This window comes from Ranitomeya variabilis, chromosome 4 (assembly GCF_051348905.1).
Source record: "Ranitomeya variabilis isolate aRanVar5 chromosome 4, aRanVar5.hap1, whole genome shotgun sequence".
Lineage (NCBI taxonomy): Eukaryota > Metazoa > Chordata > Amphibia > Anura > Dendrobatidae > Ranitomeya > Ranitomeya variabilis.
Genome location: NC_135235.1, coordinates 257,940,175 through 257,957,929, shown reverse-complemented (window position 1 = coordinate 257,957,929; position 17,755 = coordinate 257,940,175). Strand labels below are relative to the sequence as shown.

At 47.4% G+C, this 17,755-nt stretch overlaps 1 protein-coding gene across 2 annotated transcripts in view; it reads right to left on the bottom strand.

Annotated features, from left to right (window-relative positions):
- The window catches only part of UBE4B (ubiquitination factor E4B), a 73,533-nt gene that overhangs the window by 49,498 nt on the left and 6,280 nt on the right, over positions 1-17,755 (bottom strand). For both annotated transcript variants that reach the window (XM_077249656.1, XM_077249655.1), the window contains exon 2: positions 3,768-3,954. In XM_077249656.1, coding sequence (XP_077105771.1) covers positions 3,768-3,954 — 187 coding nt within the window. The remainder of the gene's footprint in view (positions 1-3,767; positions 3,955-17,755) is intronic.

Below are 17,755 nucleotides of genomic sequence, written 5' to 3'. Positions count from 1 at the left end.
TCTGCTCTTCTAGCACTTAGGGGCTCTTTATATGGAGTCTGTAAATTATTCTAGAAAATTCTGCGCTCCAGGACCCCTTTTGTATAACAATACTGTTTAGCGATACAATGAGACTCGGGAGGGACAGGGCGCTATCTGCCAGTTGCACACGTCCCTCCCGAGTCACTCCGTATGGTTAAGCAGTACTGTACAGCCACATATGGGGTACTTTCCAAATTCAGCAGAAATTGTGGGACACATTTTGCTGCCAGTTTCAGATTTCCCAGTGTGAAAATGTAAAATTTGGGGCTGAAACAAAATTTTGGTGGTAAAAATTATTTCAAAAAGTCAAATGGTGCTCCTTCCCTTCCAAGCCCTGACTTGCGCACAAACAGTAGTTTTCCCCCACAAGTATCTGTATGTTTAGAAGAAATTGCACAACCAATTTTGTGGTCCATTTTTTCCTGTTACCCTTTTACCTAAAGTAACATTTTTGTGACAAAGTTAAATGCTCATTTTTCCCTTTCACATTCCAAAAAATTCCTGTGAAGCAATTGAAAGGTTAATAAACTTCTTGAATGTGGTTTTGAGCACCTTTAGGGTGCAGGTTTTAGAATGGTGTCACTTTTGGGTATTTTCTGTCATGTAGGCCCCTCAAAGTCACTTTAAATGTGAGGCGGTCCCTAAAAACGGTTTCGTAAATTTTGTTGGAAAAATGAGAAATTGCTGGTCAACTTTTAACCCTTATATCTTCCTAACCCCAAAAAAATGATGTTTCAAAAATTGTGCTGATGTAAAGTAGACATGTGGAAAATGTTATTAACTATTGTGTGATATGACTGATATAAAAGGCAGAAAAAATTGAAGTTTGAAAACTGCGAAATTTGTCAAATTTCCATTTTTTTTCACAAACAAACAAGTCATATCGAAGAAATGTTACTACCATCATGAAGTACAATATCTCAGAATCAGTGGGATCGAGTGAAGCGTTCCAGAGTTATTACCACATAAAGTGACAGTGGTCAGAATTGTAAAAATACTGTAGGTCAGGACATTAGGTCAGGACATTAATGTGCAAACAGGCTTGAGGTTAAAAAAAAACAAACGATTGCAATATTTCTGACAAATTATTGTAAATGCAGTGATGATATCTGGCGAACATTTTTTACACATCCCTGAAAACATCCTTTCAACAATTCTTTTGCAGGGGGGAGTTGTCCAAATCTGCTTTATTTACATAAACAGGACAAGCCCTTTAAGTGGATTTTTCTTACGTATAGTTCCACGTAATTAATCTTGGCACAAAGGAATCAATGAATAGAAAACAGCTTAGTCAGACCTAAGCCGACGGTGCGCCAGCGATCTGCAGGACTCCTATAAAGTAGCTCTGGGATATTAGAGCTGCATTCTCTGAATAGCAGGAGGATTTACAAGAGTTGTATAAAACCAGATTGATGGCCTATTTATAAAGATAATGCGGTATCTGCATCGTGCATACACATGGCCGGGACACTAAGCAGCAGTGTGACCGCTCGTCACGGCTAACTAATATGTAATGGAGCAGCGCCAAAAGCCGGAGACAGGACCCGTCAGCGAAGGTTTAGAGATGGAGGACGCCGCGCGGGTTTTAAAGGGAAAGCGCCCAACAGCATCAAATACACCAGGTGTATGGCTCACTGTGTAGTGACCATTTTCTGCACTGCACCTCAGCCCACATGTACTTCAATAGGAGATGAACCCCTGAGAACAGCCACAACACAGTGTACGAGCTGCGGTGTCCCGACTCCATACAACTGATCGGTGGAGGGGGCCGGCTGTCCTGATATTGATCACCTGTCGATAGTCCTGGACATCCCCTTTAATGTTTATTGAAAACCAACAAATGTGACTGACACATAAGGAAGGCAGCAATCCGGCTACTCTGAACCGGAGCCCAGGATGAGGCACTGAAGTCTCTAGGTCTATTTCTGAGGTTTAACGCACCACGTACCCAGCATCATTCACGGGAGCATCTGGAAACACTCCTGACCTGAGGAGCACTGTCAGACATGTGAGAAAGAAAAAAAAGCAACATCTGACCAAACCTGTATTTCTGCTTCCACAGCTGTTTACATCCTAGAGAGCAGCCAGAGACGGTGCATTACCCCACAGCCTCCCCCACCGGGACACGATGTTCTGTTTACACTGCTCACAGGAACATCCGTTTCTAAACCTGCTCCTCCTCTAGGAACAGGATCACATCAATAGCAGGGGTCTTGGGATAGCACAGAACAGGACTGGGGGGGGGCAACAGGCTCCCATGTTAAGAAAAAAAAAACGATGCAAAGGCACAAAAGTAGAGCAATGTGCATCAGCATGACGCCATCCCCACTGACACGGGGAAATCCATTCAAAAGTGATACCCGAAAATTATTTTTGTCCGGATATGGCCGACATTGGGTGCGTTTCGTTAACGTAACGGGAGAGTGACATTCGGAAAACTGCATCCACATATAATGCAAAATAAGTGGATTTTTTTCCCAATGCATAAGGGAAAAAAGGCAAGATCCACATGCAACATGTGCAAACTTTCCTGCATATTCACGGAGTAAATCATCCACCACATGAGGACTTATGGCTGATTTTCCGCTATGATGTAACCCCAGCAGGATACTTGTATTCTACATCTCTGCACCAGGTCATCCTAGGCACAAATGTCTGATAGATGCAGATCCAACAACTATCTGGGGATTGGGGCCCCGTCTGGTGACGCTCAAGATGGCCACACTTCGCCAGCTATTTAGACCCCAATACATGGCTGCACAAGACAGGACGCCTTTAAAGGGAACCTGTCACCCCCAAAATCGAAGGTGAGCTAAGCCCACCGGCATCAGGGGCTTATCTCCAGCATTCTGTAATGCATTCTGTAATGCTGTAGATAAGCCCCCGATGTAACCTGAAAGATGAGAAAAAGAGGTTAGATTATACTCAGCTAGGGGCGGTCTGGTCCGATGGGCATCACGGTCCGGTCCGGGGCCTCCCATCTTCTTACGATGACGTCCTCTTCTTGTCATCACGCTGCGGCTCCGGCGCAGGCATACTTTGTTTGCTCTGTTGAGGGCAAAGCTAAGTACTGCAGTGCGCAGGCACCGGGAAAGGTCAGAGAGGCCCAGCGCCTGCGTACTGCAGTACTTTACGCTGCCCTCAACAGAGCAAACAAAGTACGCCTGCACCGGAGCAGGGGCGTGAAGACAAGAAGAGGACGTCATAAGAAGATGGGAGGCCCCGGACCGCGACGCCCATCAGACCAGACCGCCCCCCAGGTGAGTATAATCCAACCTCTTTTTCTCATCTTTCAGGTTACATCGGGGGCTTATCTACAGCATTCCAGAATGCTGTAGATAAGCCCCTGATGCCAGTGGGCTTAGCTCACCTTCGATTTTGGGGGTGACAGGTTCCCTTTAATAGTCTCCAGCCAGGTGAACGGATTATAAATCCCAATTGAACATTACAATATAAGTTCGTGCCGTCCATCCCTCCCCCGATGTATTCAGACACCTCTATTTACAATGCAGAGTCATAGGTTATTGTACAGATGTTTTGCAATAACATAGTCCGGGGAGGAATTTTTAACTCCAACCAGTGTGATATCAGTAGCTGGAAAAGACCTCAGCAATTCGATGTAAAGAAATTATTTTTCTATTTTTCCTGCTGAGGTTCATACAGAGACCATGCGATTCACAGAAATGCAGCATGATGCAGACGTTCTATACACGATCTCCGCGCCATTGTTGTCTCCGACCCAGTACCTGATGCTCCTATGGGTGAGGTAGCTGGGGTTATCCCCTGAACATTTAGGCCAAGCTGGTGGGACACACTGGGAACGGGTCCTGCTATTGGTGGTCCAGGTGGGTTCTCTCTTTGTGGAGACGTAAGAGGAGTTGTGGGCTGCGATGAAGGCCCACCAGCAAGCCGAGCCAGGCGCCTTCGTCTAATCTGTAAAAGTGAAAAGAAACACGGAGTAAGGAACAAATGCTGAAGAGATCTCCGGTACTGACAGAAGCTGCAGGGTGGGCTCATGTAGTATATATGGACCAAATAACGGACCCCCTGCCATAAGCATATATACACAATACATACAAGTCCTGACAGGCCCCTACAACTCCTCCTGGAGAAGCTTTCATGTTTATGCAGTTCTGTGCTGCACATGTACCAGAGCCATATGCACCAGGTCCATACAAGTTACAGGACCAGTGGGCTGCATTACTAGCGCCCATTACTGCTCAATAACTCCATGTGCAGACAGACTTTCTTGTGCAGGAACAAGTTTTAATTTCATGGCCGTTATACAACGATAACTAAAGCACGTCGGTCTCCATTCTTCATATTTGGCGCATACATACACAATGGCTGCTGTGTTTCACACGGTAATAAAGGAACCATGTTCCCAAGCACAAAAATCAAGGTCCGCAGCGGAGTCGGGGTACGATCCAATACTGGAAAAGGAAGCAACAAACCGCCTCTATACAGTGTGCACCTCCAGTCAGGATGATTTTACTACTGAAACTAGTGCTATGGCTGTTAAGGTCCTAGTACAAAGAGACTAATAAGTAATCTGGCGTGCCAATGCTGAGAAATCACGCTTTAAAGCAACATGCAAATTAGCCTGGAGGTAAACTGGGGCGTGCCAATACACTAAGTGCATAAACACGCCCCCAAAGCACTTTCAGGCTAATTTGCATGTGGCTTCAACGTTTGATTTCTCAATGCTGCCACATCGGATTATTAGACGAGAGGTTTTTTTTAATTTTATAATTCATCATCGAACAAAAAAAACAACAGATACACTGCCTCACATGGTTAGGCACTAGCATCATGGCTTCGGTGTCATTGCAGAATTAAGAAGGAGGGACGTTATTCTCCCTGCGGCAAGAACAATGCTGCAGAACATGCTATTTTTACAGTCAAAAGGTACCAGAAACCAGGAAAAATTGGCAAAAACCAGTGTGCACAGAACTAAAAATGTTCAATACAAGGACACATGTATGCAAAAAAAAATATACATATATAATCATTATAATCTGTGCAAGATGAGGGCCTTAGTGTTTCTTATAATCCTTATCGCTTTGCAGGAATTATAGAGTATCGTCTTGTTACCGCACAAAAAATGTTATAGTACAAGGGGTTAATAGATTTGGGAATAAACCCACCGCCATACAGGATCACAAAAGGTGTTCTCTACTGTGCTGTCCTCCAGAGCGGTCAGCGGGGCACATACAGCCGGCAGCGTGACCGCTCTGCATTGCACAAGACTTGGATCCCAGATATTATTTCAGTCCTGTGGAAAGCATGTGACGGCGGATGCAAAGAATCACGCCATGTGTCACAGCCAACGCTGTGCTCTGAGAGATGGAATGCAAGGCACAGCGAAAAAGCCAGAGACAAGGCAGCAGCAGAGGTTTCTTCAGGTCACCTTCATACAGGGGATTTGTGCACCTCTTTTCTGCCCCTCTGTTTCTTCAGGGTTAAACCTGGGTCTATTGTTCGTTATCGGATCGTGCACCTTCATATGTAGGGCGGTTGCTGCAGATTTGTATTAGACCGAGTGGACTTTAAAATTGGCGTCAGGTCAATTCTTTTTGGTGGAAATCCTTGCAATGTAACAATGATGCAGCTGATCACTAGCTGCAGCGGTACAGCGAGTGATGGAAAAGTGACTCCACAGCTTCCTGTTTCTGCCTGGCAGAGGCTGGAATATTTTACACCAACCATCCAGTGGGCAAAGTTTCAATTTGAACCCCTTTAATACATGGTGTAAAAATGGACGAATTTCTCTTGCGACACCTTCCCCGGGTCATCTCCACCCCCCGAAACTAAAGCAAGTAACTGACAAAGTTGGTAAACCGAAGAATAAGCCGCGATTTATGGGCAGTTGTTTCTAAAGTGAACCTGCACTGGAAATCACAAACATTTCCATAATCACGTGTAAGTGACAAGCGAGAACACAAAGTAGGTCATATAACAGGGACAGCGCTGCTTTACCTGGTAATTACCGGCAGTCATTGGACCGTCGTGACTCACAGTTTATAGCCAGAGCTCCAGCAGCCAATACAATAGTCCTCATATCTGACACGCACCAGTATGGAAAAACACACTGCACTGGTGTCACTGGGGAAAAAAAAACAGCAGCCGAAATCCCCGGAATTTATTTCCTCTTCAACAAAACAATGTGGTGAGCGGCGTCTCCCGGCCGTCACTCCTCGTGTGACACGGACATAATGACCTGCCTTGTGAAGTCTCCCTATAACCCCATTCTCAGGATTGTGGGGTGTCACCATTGATCCGATAATCACCACCTGGCCTAGCAACATGCCGTTACCTTTAACCCCTTCATGACAGGAGGTATTTTCGTTTTTGCGTTTTCATTTTTCGCTCCCCTTCTACCCAGAGACATAACTTTATTTTTCCGTCAATAAGGCCATGCGAGGGCTTGTTTTTTGGGGGACAAGTTGTACTTTTGAACAACACCATTGGTTTTACCATGTCGTGTACTAGAAAATGGGAAGAAAATTCCAAGTGTGGTGAAATTGCAAAAAAAAAAAGCACAATCCCACACTTTTTTTTGCTTTGATTTTTTTTACTATGTTCACTAAATGCTAAAACTGACCTGCCATAACAAAGTTAGTAAAAAAATAAAAAAAATTGTGCCATTTTCCGATACCCGTAGCGTCTCCACTTTTCATGATCTCGGGTTGGGTGAGGGCTTTTTTTTGTGTGTTGAGCTGAAGTTTTCAAAGATACCATGTGCAGACATTGCATTACATTGGGTATCCATGGTTACGGCCACCAGCAACTAACTGTCACTGTATCAGTGGTCGTAACAATGGATACCTAAGGTCCTGCAGATGAGGAAAGAGACATAGAGAATCAGTAAAACTATACTACATTTCTAATTGGAGGTATTTGCTAATATTATTACACCTACTAAATGCTGGGATAGGATCTTTGAGATGGGAATACCCCTTTAAGACCCTTAACTATTCCCTACTCACACTTATGCATACATTTATAGAAACGTTAAAGTGTTCTTCCAGTTTCAGAAAACCTTTGACATGTCAGAAGTTGTAACCTAAGATTCTGGGTGCTGAAACTCCAATGAAAACAAAAAGGGCAGAAGTGCCTCTGTGAGCAGTGCCCTAAAACCCAGGTACAGGCCTCCTTGGCTGCTCCTCGGAGACATCAGTTTGACAGTATAGGGACGTCTTTATTTTTTATGAGGCCACACGCTGCTTACATTCCTCTAACGGGGCAGATCTGAAAACAGCGCTCAGTTACACACATCTGCCAGTCTGCTGAAGCACCAGACCACCCCCCCCCAAAAAAAAAAACCAAAACTTGTAAGTATTTTAACATGTCTGAAGTTTTCTGATTGTAGAAGTACACTTTGCCAATGTACTCCCCATACTACAAATATTAATAAAAAGCGGATTTAATCCAGCATATCAGCCCACCGGAGTCCCCAGGCCACATATAGGAAAGAATGGTCTAAGTAATGACAGCAGAGTTCCTATACAACAGTTTTCCCCCTAAAACAGTGTTCCCCCAAGTTCGGTCCAATAATTCCATCACCTGTGCAATACTAAGGAAATCCTGAAAACATGACCTGTTGGTGGCTCTTGAGGACCGGAGTTGGGGAACTCTGCCCTAAAAGATCGAATACCAGTGACAGCACATGGGCTCTCCGGCATATCAGGACAACTACAACTGTAAAACCAGCTTCAGTAATCTATTGTGTTTTATAATAAGCCAACGACCAGTCCCTCCACAGACCCGATTGCTGTGGCCCCTGGTAGCTATTTTTTACATGTAATCTGCTGACAACCAGTCCCTCCATACACCCAAAAGCTGTGGCCCCAAACAGTATTTTTGAACCATAATTGGCCGATGACCAGTCACTATCATAAACCCAATAGATGTGGCCCCTGGTAGTTATTCTGACTTGTAACCTACCGATGACCAGGCCCCTCCATAAACCAGATAGCCGTGGCCCCCAGTACTATTTCTGACCAATAACCTGACAATGATGTATCCCTCCATAGACCAGATAGCCGTGGCCCCCAGTACTATTCTGACCAATAACCTGACAATGACCAGTCCCTCCATAGACCAGATAGCCGTGGCCCCTAGTACTATTTCTGACCAATAGCCTGACAATGACCAGTCCCTCCATAGACCAGATAGCCGTGGCCCCTAGTACTATTTCTGACCAATAGCCTGACAATGACCAATCCCTCCATAGACCAGATAGCCGTGGCCCCTAGTACTATTTCTGACCAATAGCCTGACAATGACCAGTCCCTCCATAGACCAGATAGCCGTGGCCCCTAGTACTATTTCTGACCAATAGCCTGACAATGACCAGTCCCTCCACAGACCAGATAGCAGTGCTTACATTGCTTAGATTTCAGCGACGAGATCTCGGGAAAAGATCTCATTGCTGAGATCTCAATCTGAGCATGTGGCGGCCATTTTTCCGGAGGCCACCACATCGCAGTAATGGATGTGCGTGGGGCTCCAGGCTTTCACAAAATGTCAGCAGAGCCCCTGCACCACGAGCACTGCAGAACCTGCCGCACCAGTCTGGGATGGGGGTCATATCGCCGGGCCACCGACCACCCCCTTTGACCACGCTACACCAGTGCTGCCTTCCCCGGTAAGCTGAATTTGGACTGTAAGACATTATTTTTTTCCCCTATTTTCCTTCTGAAAATTTGTGGTGCGTCTTATGGTCTGGTGTGTCTCAGAGTCATATACATTAACAGCTTCTGGGCTTTGGGTGTGGAATGTGACTGGGCCGTTCACACACAGGAATATGCTCTGATCTAAACCCTCCATTGTAGCTCAGGCAGGATGTTTAGGGTTGTTGTCCTGTTGGACGGTGAACCTACTCCTCAGTCATGTCTTTAACAGTCTCTAACAGTTTTCCTCCATCTAACTTCACATCAACTTTGTTGAGCTTCCCTGATCCTGGTAAAGAAAAGCCTCCCGACAGCATGATGCTGCCACCACCATGTGTGACGGTGGGGATGGTGTTTTTGGGGTGAAATGTTAGTTTACCGCCAAGCACAGTATTTTGCATTTAGCCCCAAAATTTCTCCTTTCGTCTCATCTGATCAGAGCCCCTCCTTCCATGTGCTCTCTGTGTCCCATTCATGGCTTTTTGCAAACAGGACTTATCTTGGCTTGCTTTAAAAATGTCCTTCTTCTTGCCGCTCTTCCATAAAGGCAGATTTGTGGAGCATACGACTAATAGTTTCCCTGTGGACAGATTTTCCCCTCTGAGCTGTGGCTCTCTGCAGCTCCTTCAGTGACCATGGGCCTCCTGGCTGCTTCTCTAGTTAGTGCTCTCCCTGCTCTGGATGTTAGGTGGACGGCCATGTCTTGGTAGGTTTGCAGTTGTGCCATATTCCATCCATTTTTGGATGAAGGAATGAACACTGCACTGTGAGATATACAGAGCTTGGGCTATTTTTTTTTCTAATAACCTAACCCTGCTTTACTCTTCTCCAAAACATTATCCCTGACCTGTCTGGTGTGTTCCTTGGTTTCATGATTTTGTTTGATACTTAAAAGGAACCTGACACGCCCAAAATCGAAGATGAGCTAAGACCAAACCAGCATCAGGGGCTTAGCCGTAGATAAACCCCCGATGTATCCTGAAAGATGAGAAAAAGAGGTTAGATTATACTCACCCAGGGGCGGTCCCGGTACGATGGGCGTCGCGGTCCGGTCAGGGGCCTCCCATCTTCTTACGATGACGTTCTCTTCTTGTCTTCACACTGACTCCGGCGCAGGCGTACTTTATCTCCCTGTTGAGGGCAGCGTAAAGAACTGCAGTGCGCAGGCGCCGGGAAAGGTCAGAGAGGCCCAGCACCTGCGCACTGCAGTACTTTGCTCTGCCCTCAACAGGGAGATAAAGTACGCCTGCGCAGGAGCCGCAGCGTGAAGACAAGAAGAGGACATCATCCTATGAAGATAAGAATAAGAAGAAGATTCCAGAATGCTGTAGATAAGCCGGTGGGCTTAGCTCATCTTCAATTTTTGGGGTGACAGGTTCCCTTTAATACTCTCAAGCCTCTGAGGCCTTCAGATAACAGCTGTAGTTATACTGAGAAGAAATTACACCCAGGTGAACTCAATTTCCTAATTATGTGACTTCTGGAGCCGATTGGTCACTCAAGATATACCGTATATAGAGTTATAGATATCCCAGGGCTGTATATGACATATACATACATGTATTATATACGCACACATATTACGCTACGGCGGACTTTATGTGACATATACATGAATATATTACGCTTCGGCCCAGGACAAAAAAATACAAATATATATATATATATATATATATATATATATATATATATATATATATATATATATATATATATATATATATATATATATATATATATATATATATACACACACACACATACACAGTATATATACAGTATATATATATACTGTATATACATACACACACATATATATATATATATATATATATATATATATATATATATATATATATATGTATACACATACATACATACATACATATACACTAGCTATTGAACCCGTTCTACGCCCGGGTGGCGAGCATTTATATTGGCATACGGTCTCCATCCTGGTATGTGTTGCTTCCATCCTGCGCCCTAATCTTGTCATGTGCTGCTACCATCTTGCGCCCCCATCCTGTCATGTGCAGCCCCCATCCTGTTTTGTGTGCCTCCATCTTGTGATGTGCTACTGTCTTCCTGAGCACTTATCCTGTCACATGCTCCCATCCTGTACCCCAATCCTGTCATGTGGTGCTCCCATACTCCACCATAATCCTGTCATGTGCTGCTACCATCATGCGCCCCCATCCTGTTATGTGCTACTATCTTCCTGAGCCCTTATCCTGTCATGTGCTCCCATCCTGCGCCCCCATGCTGTCATGTGGTGCTCCTATCCTGCACCCCCATGTTGTCATCTGCTGCTCCCATCCTGCGCCTCCATTTTGGTTATGTGCTGCTCCCATCCTGCTCCCCCATCCTGTCACGTGCTGCTCCCATCCTGCGCCCTTATCCTGCCATGTGCTGCTCCTATCTTGTGCCCCCATCCTGTCGTGTGCTGCTGCCATCCTGCGCCCCCATTCTGTCATGTACGGCTCCCATCCTACGCCCCAGTTCTGTCATGTGCTGCTACCATCCTGCGGCCACATTCTGTCATGTGCTGCTCCCATCCTGCGCCCCCATTCTGACATGTGCTGCACCCATCCTGTCATGTGCTGTTCCCATACTGCGCCCCCATTCTGTCATGTGCTGCATCCATCCTGCACCCCCGTTCTGTCATGTGCTGCCCTATTCTGTCATGTGCTGCTCCCATCCTGCGCCACAGTTCTGTAATGTGCTGCTCCCATCCTGCGCCACCGTTCTGTAATTTGCTGCTCCCATCCTGCGCCACCGTTCTGTAATTTGCTGCTCCCATCCATATGCCCCATACGCTGCTCCATAAAGGTTGTTGGCCCCCATAAGATGCTCCATAGGATTATATGCCCTGTATGCTACTCCATTATGGTTGATGGCCCCCATAAGATGCTCCATAGGATTATATGCCCTGTATGCTGCTCCATTATAGTTGATGGCCCCCATAAGATGCTCCATAGTACTATATGCCCTGTATGCTGCTCCATTATGGTTGATGGCCCCCATAAGATGCTCCATAGGATTATATGCCCTGTATGCGGCGAAAAGTGCAGACTGCTGCTCTAGGAATCGGCGCCTGCGCAGTCTGCGCTTTCCGGCGCCATTTTCTTGAAGACACACTGAGTTATCCAAGAAAATGGCGCCGGAAAGCGCGCACTGCGCATGCGCCGATTCCGGGAGAAGGGAGACATTCATGGCCCGGAGTCAGGGGGCCTAAGTAAGAAATCGTTGTGGCATGAAGTGCCACAGCGTAATGAGGGCGGGATCCTGTGCACACGCTACCTGATTCCTTTCCGCCGCCATTTTCTTGGTCTTCCTGCTGCCGGAATCGGCGCCTGCGCAGTCCGCGCTTTCCGGCGCCATTTTCTTGAAGACACACTGCAGTGTGTCTTCAAGAAAATGGCGCCGGAAAGCGCGGACTGCGCAGGCGCCGATCCCGGCAGCAGGAGGACCAAGAAAATGGCGGCGGAAAGGAATCAGGTGGCGTAAGTAACAAATTGCTGTGGCATAAACTGCCACAGCATCATCAGAGCGCAATCATGTCCACGGTGTCCCCACGGATCATAAATGTCCCCCTGCTCCCGGCAGTTTGCGCTTTCCGGCGCCATTTTTTTTTTTTCCTGGCACTGGCTATAATATAACGCTAGGAGCGTCGCGCCTGCGCAGTCTATAAAGGCTTCGGACAGAGTGACGCTCCCAGCGTTATATTCTAGAATATATATATATATATATATATATATATATATATATATATATATATATATATATATATATATATATATATATATATATATATATAGTAACAAAACACTCCGGGATCGCCTTTGCTGGGGTCAAAGGTCACGTGGTTTGTGCATTAAACTCTGAGGCGACAGCAGGTTTCCAAGTAGACTGACCTCAGGTCAGGTTTATTAAAGTGAAAGCAAATACAGAAAACAAAACATAAAAATAAATCCTTGCCTGTCCGACGCTAACTATACAAATACGTTCCTATCTAACAACTGGGGGGCTTCTCCCACCCAGCTAACATTACACAGTGCATGAGCACAGCTCCCACTCACGTTTGTCTCACACAGACAGGCATTCTGTGTGCCCCAGTCTGACACCTGAAACCTCCAGCTGGTCAGCCTTTATTCCTGCACTTATTAACCCCTCGGTATCCTGATGATACTGAGCGGCCTAATTCCCATAGGACAAATACCTGGGCGAGATATACCTGCCCCCGACTACCAGACCGACATGACTCTTACATATCCTCCCCCCCTGCTCAGACCACTCAGGTCGAGCAAGAACACTCTCGAAACAGTGTACTCGGGACAGGGCATCAGCGTTCCCCATCTGCACCCCGGGGCGGTGCTCCACCGTGAACGAGTAAGCCTGCAGAGCAAGGAACCACCGGGTTACCCGACTATTACGGTCCTTGTGGAGATGCATCCACTTGAGAGGGGCATGGTCCGTGACCAGCCTAAACTTCCTACCTGCCAGGTAATATTTGAGGGAGTCGAGAGCCCATTTGATGGCTAGGCACTCTTTTTCAATCACGGCATACCTCTGCTCATGTACATTCAGTTTCCGACTGAGGTAGAGGACCGGGTGTTCGACTCCGTCCCTTACCTGGGAAAGTACAGCTCCGATACCAGTATCAGAAGCATCAGTTTGCACCACAAACTCGCTGCTGAAATCAGGAGTCACTAGTACGGGCTGAGAGCACAAAGCCCGTTTCAGACTGTGGAAGGCCTCTTCAGCCGCTGAGGACCATTTTACCATGACGGAATCCCTCCCTTTGGTAAGATCCGTCAAGGAGGTAGCCATGGCCGCAAAGTTGGGTATGAACCGGCGATAATAGCCGGCAATGCCCAGGAAAGCTTGAACTTGTTTCTTGTTCACTGGTTGCGGCCAGCCCTGAATTGCCTGTATTTTGTCGATCTGGGGTTTAACCACTCCTCTGCCAATCACGTAGCCCAAGTATCGGGCTTCTTCAAGGCCGATGTGACATTTCTTAGGATTCGCCGTTAAGCCTGCGTCTCTCAGGTCATCAATCACCGCCTGTACCTTCCGGAGGTGAGCTTCCCAGTCCGCGCTGTAAATTATGATGTCGTCTAGGTAGGCAGAAGCGTACTGCCTGTGGGGCCTCAAGACTCGATCCATCAATCTCTGGAACGTTGCTGGAGCTCCGTGAAGTCCAAACGGCATGTAGATATACTGGAACAGCCCTTCCGGTGTAGCAAATGCCGTCTTCTCTCTGGCCGCCTCGGCCAGAGGGATCTGCCAGTACCCCTTTGTTAGATCCAGGGTCGTAATATATCGGGCTTTACCCAGCCGATCGATCAACTCATCGACCCGGGGCATAGGGTAGGCATCAAATTTAGAAACCGCATTCAGTTTCCGAAAGTCATTACAAAACCGTATGGAGCCATCCGGCTTAGGTATCAACACGATTGGACTGGACCAGGCGCTGTGCGACTCTTCAATGACTCCTAAGTCCAACATGGCCTTCACCTCCCGGGAGACGGCTTCACGGCGTGCTTCCGGAATCCGGAATGGCTTCACATGAACTGTGACACCAGGCTCTGTGACAATCTCATGTTTCACTAGCCTAGTCTGGCCAGGTTTTTCCGAGAAAAACTGTTGGTTCTGTAACAAAAACTGCTTAACCTCAGATTTCTGTCGTTCAGAGAGAGTCTCGGCAATCTGCACCTCCGGTATGGTAGGTGAGCAAACCGGACGGGGCAGATCCGCTGTTAGGGCAGCGCGGTCTTTCCAGGGTTTTATCAGATTCACATGATAAATCTGCTCTGGTTTTCTCTTACCAGGCTGGTGCACTTTATAGTTCACTTCTCCAACTCGTTCCATGACCTCAAAGGGGCCCTGCCATTTTGCCAGAAATTTACTATCCACCGTAGGGATTAGGATCAACACCCTATCCCTGGGTGCAAACGTACGGACCTTGGCGCCTCTATAATAACTTTGCCTCTGGGCTCCCTGGGCCTGTAACATATGTTCCCTAACAAGGGGCATGACAGCAGCAATCCGGTCCTGCATTTGCGTTACATGGTCTATCACCGTTTTAAAGGGAGTGACTTGACCTTCCCAGGTTTCTTTTGCGACGTCCAACAGTCCACGGGGACGACGGGCATATAATAGCTCGAAAGGCGAGAATCCTGTGGAAGACTGGGGAACTTCCCTAATGGCAAACAGCAAATAGGGTAACAAGTAATCCCAGTTCTTCCCATCTTTGTCTATCGCCTTCCGGAGCATCTGTTTTAAGGTTTTATTGAACCGCTCAACCAGGCCATCTGTTTGAGGGTGATAGACAGACGTACGCAACTGGTCTATTTGTAAGAGCCTGCAGAGCTCCTTCATCACCCTTGACATAAAGGGAGTCCCCTGGTCGGTGAGTATCTGTTTTGGAATTCCCACCCGACTAAACACTTGTACCAACTCTTTGGCGATCGTTTTGGTAGCAGTGTTACGCAAAGGGATGGCTTCTGGGTAACGAGTGGCATAGTCCATGATGACGAGGATATGTTGATGCCCACGTGCGGACCGGGGAAGGGGCCCAACCAAATCCATCCCAATTCTCTCAAACGGGACCCCAATAATAGGGAGGGGTACCAAAGGGCTACAGAACCGAGGTTTAGGTGCCGAGATTTGGCACTCTGGACAGGACTCACAATAGTTACGCACATCATTGTGTATTCCGGGCCACACAAAACAATGCAATATCCTTTCTGTGGTTTTTTGTACCCCCAGATGTCCCCCCATTATATGTCCGTGGGCCAGGTCCAGTACCTTCCGCCGATAAGGTTTGGGTACCACTAACTGTTGCACAGTGTCTTCCCCTTTTTTTTCTACCTGGTAGAGTAAATCATTCTCAAGAACCATGTACGGGTACGCTAGCCTAGTGTCAGGTTCTACGGGTACGCTATCTATCACTTTTACATTTTTCCTAGCCTGAGTCAGGGTAGAATCTTTCATTTGTTCGCTGTGGAAGTCATCCAACTGAACTCCCAAATCGGGTAGGCAGGGTGCTGGATGGCTGTCTGCCTCCGCCTCTCGCTGAGTTTCCTCAGTTTCCTCAGTTTCCCCCGCCATAACTGAGAAGGGGAACTGAAGGTTAGATTCAATAACCTCCCCAGCAACATCTTCCTGTGGGGTCTCGTCTAGGAACTCGGGTCCTCCAGATGGCATGGGGGAAGATTCACGGTTACAGCTACCGTGAAGGAGCAACTGATTCTCCCACAACTGCCAGAAATGAGGAAAATCCCTGCCCAGGATTATATCATGTAACAATGCGGGAACGAGTCCCACTTTGGGTTGCACAGACCCATAGGGAGTGGAGATACATATGACCGCTGTAGGATATGAGCAGGTGTCACCATGCACACACGTTACAGAAAATTTATCAGACGGACCAGATGGAAGTGCCACCAGACTGGCTTTCACCAGAGTCACCACACTTCCAGAGTCTAGCAATGCCACAACATTTTTCCCATCTACAGACAATTCACGCAGGTGTTTCGCTGTATCATTTTGACCCGCATTCACACTTACTAGCCGTGTAACCAAAGACATGCGTTTCTTAGAGTCCGTAACGTCGCACTGCATGGGTTCAGTGGTAACAGGACAGTTCGCAGAAACATGGCCCTTCTCATGGCAACGGAAACACCTAACAGGCCCCCTATTGAAACCAGAGTCCGACACCCTTGATCTCGGGGTGCGAGCAGTCCCGTGTTCCTCCCCCACAGTTTTTGGCAATTTTCCTTCCCCCGCAGTCCCTGGAACAGTCTTACCGGTTCCACGAGGAGGAGGTACAGTTCGGGTAGTAGCGGTATCATCAGGAAGTCCTTCCGCCACGGAATAACGCTCCACCAAGTCCACCAATTGATCCGCTGTCGCGGGATTTCCTTGGCTCACCCACTTTTTCAGTGCCGGTGGTAGTACTCTCAGGTACTTGTCCAGAACGATCCGCTGGATTATCTCCGGAGTTGTCAGTACCTCGGGTTGCAGCCATTTCTTTATCAAGTAGATCAGGTCGAACATCTGCGATCGCGGCAGTTTATCTGGCTGATAGGTCCACTGATGTACCCTCTGTGTACGGACAGCCGTCGTCACACCCAGCCGGGCCAGGACCTCAGCTTTCAGCCTCTCAAAGTCCTGAGCGACTTCCGGGTCCAAGTCATGGTAAGCTTTTTGGGCCTCACCGGAGAGAAACGGAGCAATTAGATCGGTCCATCGTTCCTTCGGCCACTTCTCTCTCAACGCTGTCCGCTCAAACGTTGTCAGGTACGCCTCGACGTCATCTTCTGCGGTCAGCTTTTGCCAGTACCGACTCACATGGATTCTCCTGGACTCTGCTTCCGGGTTAGCCTCAGGCATGCTCACCAAGCGCTGCGCCACCTGTTGGAGAAGCTGGCGGTCTGCAGTCGTCACGTCCACCAACTCTTTCAGCTGTGCGGCCATCAAGCGGTTAGCTTCCTGCTGTACGGCAGCGGACTGTACTAGGGCTTTCACCACGTCTTCCATACTGTCGCCTGTGCCACGGAGTGCCCGCGTTCTCCACCACAATGTAACAAAACACTCCGGGATCGCCTTTGCTGGGGTCAAAGGTCACGTGGTTTGTGCATTAAACTCTGAGGCGACAGCAGGTTTCCAAGTAGACTGACCTCAGGTCAGGTTTATTAAAGTGAAAGCAAATACAGAAAACAAAACATAAAAATAAATCCTTGCCTGTCCGACGCTAACTATACAAATACGTTCCTATCTAACAACTGGGGGGCTTCTCCCACCCAGCTAACATTACACAGTGCATGAGCACAGCTCCCACTCACGTTTGTCTCACACAGACAGGCATTCTGTGTGCCCCAGTCTGACACCTGAAACCTCCAGCTGGTCAGCCTTTATTCCTGCACTTATTAACCCCTCGGTATCCTGATGATACTGAGCGGCCTAATTCCCATAGGACAAACACCTGGGCGAGATATACCTGCCCCCGACTACCAGACCGACATGACTCTTACAAAATATAAATATATATATAT